The sequence below is a fragment of the Vicia villosa genome, linkage group LG1, assembly GCF_029867415.1.
Source record: "Vicia villosa cultivar HV-30 ecotype Madison, WI linkage group LG1, Vvil1.0, whole genome shotgun sequence".
NCBI lineage: Eukaryota > Viridiplantae > Streptophyta > Magnoliopsida > Fabales > Fabaceae > Vicia > Vicia villosa.
Genome location: NC_081180.1, coordinates 71297614 through 71304954, shown reverse-complemented (window position 1 = coordinate 71304954; position 7341 = coordinate 71297614). Strand labels below are relative to the sequence as shown.

The following is a 7341-nucleotide window of genomic DNA, read 5'->3' as shown; positions in this document are numbered from 1 at the left end:
CAAAAGTTTAATCCAATAAAAAAATGGATTAAATTCAAGAATTTTGGCCAGGAAGCAACACGTTAAGACATAAATAAAACCGGCACATGAATATCCCTTTAAACTCTCTTGTCTTAGAATCTCTATAAAAATTATTTCGGAAAAACCGATCTAAAGTATTTGCACAACGTCCCAAATGCCAAGCACCAAAAGACAACCAGAGATTATTATCAACAACTCTACATTTCATTGATGTCTCAGCTCTTGCTAAAGTTACAAATTTACCAGAACTAGGAGATTACAACAACAAAGCAAAATACTCCTTCATACACACTAAAATACTGAATCTTTGAGGCAATAGCTTTCCATGTCAGAATGACATAGTACAGAATAAATTAAAACAAAACAAAAAGAATAAAAACTAAGCCAAAGTTTAGCTATTTATTTTTCTCCATTTTTTGATTCAACCCTTTTGTACAATCTCATAAAATACAATGTCTTCACATGGACTAGGTGGTTAAGCTTTTCTTATTTAGTTCTTAGTTCTTACCACATGCTCTTGTTGAGCTGGATGTATTATTGAAAATATGCCAATCATCATTTTTTATTCACCCTTGGCCACCACCAATAGTCCTTTTGAAAGTTAACTATAACTATATACCTTGTCGTTATTAGAGGTGTCGGTCCCCTCTACAAGTTTATTATTGCGTTGTATGTGGCCAGCTCATGAGACGATTTTGGAGATATCCTTGCTAGATCTGTTGTATTTCATGTGACTCTTAACTAGCTGCCCAGCTGCAATTGCAGACATGAGTGATAGTTCCCCGGCGAGGACTGATCCCGCTACAATGGTTGCCAGTAGCCTAGAGTTTGCGCCGGGAGAGTCTTTGCTGGCACCCTTCACACCAAGTAAATTAAGACAAGCTGACTGAGATGCAAGTTGTGTTCCTCCTCCCACAGTACCAACCTGAATGATAAGAACAAAGGATCTTGTCATCATTATAGGAAATCTAGTTAATGATACAAAGAAATGGAAGGAATTTTAAAAAAATCAAGTTTGCTTCTACATGAATGCTTGGGTAAAAATGGAAAAGATGTAACATTTGCATTAAGTGTGAATTTCTGATAATGTTGTATTTAATTTCGAAGGGAACATGAATTCCTGTACCTCAATGGAAGGCATGGTGACAGAAATGTGAAGGTCCTTGCCATCATTCACAGCTTCCATCATGGTAATACAATGAGAACTCTCCACATTCTGAGCAGGATCTTGACCAGTGGCTAAGTAGATAGCAGAGACAATGTTGCTAGCATGAGCGTTGAACCCGCCAAGAGCACCAGCAATGGCTGAGCCAGTTAGGTTCTTAAGCATGTTTAGCTCAACCAATGCCTCCACATTAGTCTTCAACACTTTCATCACCACCTCTTCCTTAATTACAGCCTCACACACCACAGACTTACCACGCCCTTCTATCCAGTTCACAGCCGCCGCTTTCTTGTCGGAACAGTAATTTCCTGCCACAACCAAACCAACAGTGCGCATGAAAGCATTAGTAACTACTTTCAATTCAACCATATTAAAAAACACAATATTAGAATTACAGGTGTGCAGGAAAAAAAAACTTATAAATAAACAAGTTAATGTATTTACCAGAGATTCCAATGACATCCATGTCAGGGAAATCATTTAGGAGAAAATCAAGGACATTTTGAACGCCTTTTGATACCATGTTCATCCCCATGGCATCACCTGTACTGCAACGGAATCTAATGTACAAATTCTTGCCAGCAATAGCAGGCTGAATGCTCTGCAATCTAGCAAATCTACTTGACCTGCACAAATCCATTAAATTATTAATGAACAAGCAATAACACATCCCAATTTTAATTTATCACCCCAGTAATCCCAAAAACTGAAAGTATTGATAGCACAATAAATTAGATCATCTCAATACCCTCCATAAAATGGATCCTATCTGACCTCTCCATCAACTCCAACCCCTAAAAGTTTTGATCTCTCAACATTTAGATCAATCTATGAACTAAGATTTTCCATTAGATTAATCTATGAACTATAATTTAGCATGCGAAACACAGGGTGTCAATCAACACCTAAGTGTGGATCCTCTCCGTCTCATCAATTTATTCCCTCTCTATTCTCTTTATCTCTCTCTTATTTCCCGTCCTACTCCCCAGGACCGTCTTAAGTTTTCGGAGACTCTGTGTAGGTTAACCAAGATTGAAGTGAGACAAATCAAATAGGAGTCCTGTTTTGTCATGGTTTAACTGTGAAAAATATTTTAGAAGGCCTTTTTAAGACACGACTTAAACGTATCAAACTTTGTGCAATGTGGTAGTCCACCTTGCACGCCCTCAAAGGCGGCCTTGTTTTTCACAGACTTACTTAGATCCACTGCAATGATGAAGGGATGTGGGATCAAAGACAAATAAACTTAAAATTTAAATCTATGCCATTGCAGGGGACCCATTCTACTTTTTCAGCTAGATTCAAATCCTTTCAATCAACATTCAACACATCCCTTAACCTAAATTTCTATCTGAGAGGATTCAAAATCCCACAAATCATTTGATCTCAATTGCATCAAAATTAATACACATTTGTTAACCTAATAATAATAATTCACAAATCACAAGTCATAACCAAATTGAAATAATGAAAAGAAAATAAGAGAAATTCATACTTGTTGAAAGTGAGAGAAAGAGCATCAAAATTAAGTGGATCTTCCAAGTAAAACTTCAACTGAGCAGCTCTTTTAGCAGATGAAAACCTAACCACAGGTGCTCTAGTCATTCCATCTCGAAGCAAAACCGACGAAGCTCCGCCGCAAGCATGAATAGCTTTACACCCTCTATTAGTACTCGCAACAAGACAACCCTCCGTTGTAGCCATTGGTACTGTATACTCAACTCCATCCAACAGCAATGGACCTGCAACACCAACCGGAATTTGCACAAACCCTATCGGCATCTCACAGCACTGACCTAATATCGAATCATAATCAAAACCTTCCAACGGTAAACCCTCCAAAGACTTCCCTGTAATTGTCTGAACCGCCGAACGACGAATCGCCGCCGCTTTTTGACAATCAGCAAGCCTAGATTCCAACGAGTACGACGGAATTGAACCGGAAACAACCGATTTCACGATCTCCTCGTCTTCGGCTGAGAGATTCACCGGTGCAGCAACGTCGTAAATCTTCGGTGACTGAGCTATTGCTGGTTTCGCGTCGGTGTCGACAAGTGCGGCAGGACACGGTCCTGATATCCTTGAATCTTCCTTAGCGAGGATCTCTTCATCGGAGAGATCCTCCGGGAAGGAAGCACGAGATCCGACACCAAAGAAGCCTAATAGATAAACGGCGGAGGCTACAAGAGAAACAATAGCGGCGGTTTCGGACGCAGTAACGACGTGGAGAGGAGTGGATGTACGGATCTTCTCGCGCCAACGGTGGAGGAGAAAGTACGCGACGGAGAAGAATAAACCGAAGAAAACCGCATTAGCCATGCATAGAGAAGCTGCGTGTGAGTCGGTAGATGCGAGCTTCTGGTTTTTTTGGAGTTCGCCGGGGTGAACGGGTGTAGGAAAGGAATTTTGATCTCTCCGGCGATGCTCCATTTTCCGACGAATTTTGATCCACGAAATGCAGATACAAAAAAGCGAAGGAAAATGGAAGCAACGTACGGAAGAAAAAACCCAGAAGCGAAAACAAGGGAGTTTGGGGAAGAGAGAAATGGGAAAGGGGTTAGAATGTTTTTGTTTGGTTGGTTAGAAAATGAGAGGAAGGGAGAAAATAGTGGAGAATGAATGAATGAGAAAAATTTGTAACGGTTGTTTATAAGAGAGAGAATAGAGAATAGAAAAATGGTTGGCGCGCTGATTCGTTGCCCACGAGTACTGCGTGTGACGCTTGTTTGAATTTTATTTGAACGGAAGATTTACTATATGTCTCACTCTCCACATGCAACGTGCAATAAACATTTTTGTTACGTGATTTTTTTTTATCTATAGTGCTAATAATTGAAGAGTAGGTTTATATTGAAAATTATTAATTATGAACTCGTATTCCATGCGGTTACGAAATTATAGAATAATGAAGTCAGTCGGTCTATTTATGTCGTCTGAGATAAGATATATTTATCGAAATTTATTAAAGATAGGATTAGTATATTATAAAAATTAAAAAAAATATAATTTTTTTTAATAAGCAATTTATATTATATTTATTATTTAAAAGTTAATAAATATATTTAAATTTATAGAAATTATACCTTTAAAGACATACGTTAATGTTGCATTTTTTTAAAGGTTTTAAAGTATTTGTTGCATATAGAAATTTTATATTTATTCTACACGTATAATATTCCTAAGATGCTCACTTACTCTGCTTATTTTCCATTTATAGGAATTTTATATTTATTCTACCCGGTTAATATTTCTAAGATGCCTTAAAAAATTAAATTTTAATATTCTATTGGTCTAAAAAAATATATATACTATACTTAAATTATGTAAAAAAAATTAAAAAAATAGTTAATTATACTATTTTCAAGGCTATAGTTGAGAGCGTGCAAGGTGGACTACTACATGAGCTTTAAATTTTTAAGTGTTAAACTATAGTAATTAAATATGATCTCATAAATCTTTGTCATTTTTAAAACGTGATTAAATAGGATCTCTTATTATATTGTCATAGTTAAACTATAATCAACCTATACAAGGCCTCCAAAAACTTGAGACGGCAATATTCATTTCAATAATAAAATCAGTGTTGTTTAATAAAATAATTTTAAAAAAAAATTTAGAAAATGTGTATCTAGAGATAAATATTAATAATTTGTTCTTATTATTTCAATATCTTTGGTATGTAGATATTTATCTTACACGTAATGACTATCACAAGATTAGTATTCCACAAAAATGTGTTAATTAATTTACATGTGATTTTAAAGAATGGTGAATTCTTATTTATCCAACTCAAAAAGATGGATAAGGTTATTTCTAATATAAAATATTTTGAAAATAATACATAATTATATTATTTAATAAATATTAAATATGTTAAAATTAAATAGTATTTATGATTGAAGGTATACTATCCAATTTTTTGTGATAGATAGAGAAGTTATTTCCATGATTAATTATGTTGATTTAATGATAAAACTGCCAAGTCATTATTAATTGTGTCAAATAATTTATTTATTAATGTTCCGTTAAGGTAGCTCACTTGTTCATTTTTGGCTTAAATACACTTTTAGTCATCCCATTTTGATCAACTCACGAAATTGATCCTGCCTTTTTAGCCTCTAAAGGGTATATTATAATAGATATTTTTGTTGAACATGAAGTGGGTATACTAGATGTAGCTGAATTTGGTGATGAAGGTCATTTGAATGATGAGGTTAGGAATGATGAAGAAGTTGTTATTGATGAGGTTATAGGGGAGAAAAAAGATGTCAATAATGAAGGTGTTATAGAAGATGCTGAGAATGAAGGTACTAATGAAGTAAGAAATTATGGCCAAGGTGGTGAGGATGGTTATATTAATGGAGAAGTTGGAGTCAATTCTGATGTTGAAGAAGTTATTATGGAGGAGGTTATATGTGAGAAAGAAGATGTCAACAATGAAGGTATTATTGAAGATGCTGAGAATGAAGATACTGATGAGGTAAGAAATGATGATCATGATGCTGAAGATGGTTATATTAGTGGAGAATATGAAGACTATGTTCCAACTGAAGGTGAAAGTGAAACTGGCTTTGTTATACATGTTAAAGGAGAATAATGGGATTGAACACATGAATTACCTACTGAGACATTTGCTGGAAATAATCAAGAGGGTGGTAAATTGAATGAAACACAAGCTGCCTATGAAGAGTCTGACCAAGATGAAAGTGATTTACATACTATAGTTGAAAGTGATGATGAAGTTGTTCACAAAAGGAAATTCCCTACTCTCAAAGTTCCTGGTAGCGGTGATCCTGTTAGGTTTGAGTTAGGTATGCAGTTTGTCTCAAAGGAACTCATCTTGGATGTTGTCAAGGATAATGCTATGGAAAGGAAATTAAAACTAGTTTATGGTTCAAGAAAAATGATGCATTCAGGGTGGTTGTGAAATTTCAACCAAAATTCCCAATTCATATGTTAGTTGCTAAAAGGAGTGGAAGTCAATATTGGCAAGTTACAAGTTTAAAACCAAATTATGAATGTGTTAGGTAATGCTGGCAATAAACAAGCTAGAACTAAATGAGACCTATTTTTGAGAGGATTAATATTTGCCTGGAAGCTTGTAAGGCTGCATTTGCTAGCACATGTAGACCATTTATAAGTTTAATTTGTTGTCAATGTATACTCCACAACCTATAGGTTTATGGTACTATTTTGGTGATGTAATGACAATTATGCTTGATTGTAATGCCTTAATCAACATTGGTTGTAATGACAACTATTTTGGTGATGTAATGACTATTATGCTTGATTGTAATGACAATTAATAGTTTCAATTAATTTATGTTTGGTTCAATTTTCATTGATTCAATTGATTGATTCAACAGAATTCATTAATTCAGTTTTCATTTTCATTTAAACATCATTGAAGTTCAATTGAAAATTACAACAACTAAACAAGAATAAATACACAAGCCTTACTAAACATAATCATCCTTGTTGCCCTAATAAAGAACACATAAACAATCTTACTAAACACCTAAACAAAAACACTTAAACAAGCCTTCCTAGACATAACACCTATACAAGCCTTACAAGACATAACACCTAAATATAATCATCAGAAGTAAATAGCAGCCTTCAAACCTTCAATTCTTCAAGGTAATAAGACAGAGCAATCCCATAATGATCACAACATATGCAACAACCAATCCTTGGCAAAAACTTTAGCTTCTTTTTCAAATCCTCGTCTTATTTCAGCTTTATATTATCCTTCTTCTTAAATTCGTCAATTTTCTTCATTAGTGACAAAATCACCTCCTTTGCATGCACATACATTTCTTCATCGTACCAACTGAAGAAATTAAATCTCTTTCGTCCCTGCAACTGCATTCATAAACAAGCAACACAATGTTAAACCTACGCCTAAGATTCCAAAACAACACATTCACAAACAAACTAGCAAACTGCATTTACCTTGTATAACCCACAACTATTAAACCTACGCACAGAATTCCCAGTTGTCCGTGAAGTAGTGAGAGGTGAATCAATGTCATAGAAGCAATAAACATCTCTTCTTCGTGGTGCATAATTGTTACTCGACACAATATATGATTGTGACATTGATGAAGAGGGAGAAAACAAGGAGGGAGATAACGAGGAAGAAGATAGTTTTT

The 7341-nt window shown here is 35.0% G+C and overlaps 1 protein-coding gene across 1 annotated transcript; it reads right to left on the bottom strand.

Moving 5' to 3' along the window:
* Positions 1–203: 203 nt before the first annotated feature.
* LOC131641424 (3-hydroxy-3-methylglutaryl-coenzyme A reductase 3-like) lies at positions 204–3809 on the bottom strand. The gene is made up of 4 exons (XM_058911724.1): positions 2682–3809; positions 1631–1812; positions 1148–1494; positions 204–946 (listed from the first exon to the last, which is right to left on the bottom strand). Exons 1-4 carry the CDS (start codon positions 3614–3616, stop codon positions 704–706), a joined length of 1707 nt encoding a protein of 568 aa, XP_058767707.1. The 5' UTR covers positions 3617–3809; the 3' UTR covers positions 204–703.
* Between the last annotated feature and the right edge of the window lie 3532 nt (positions 3810–7341).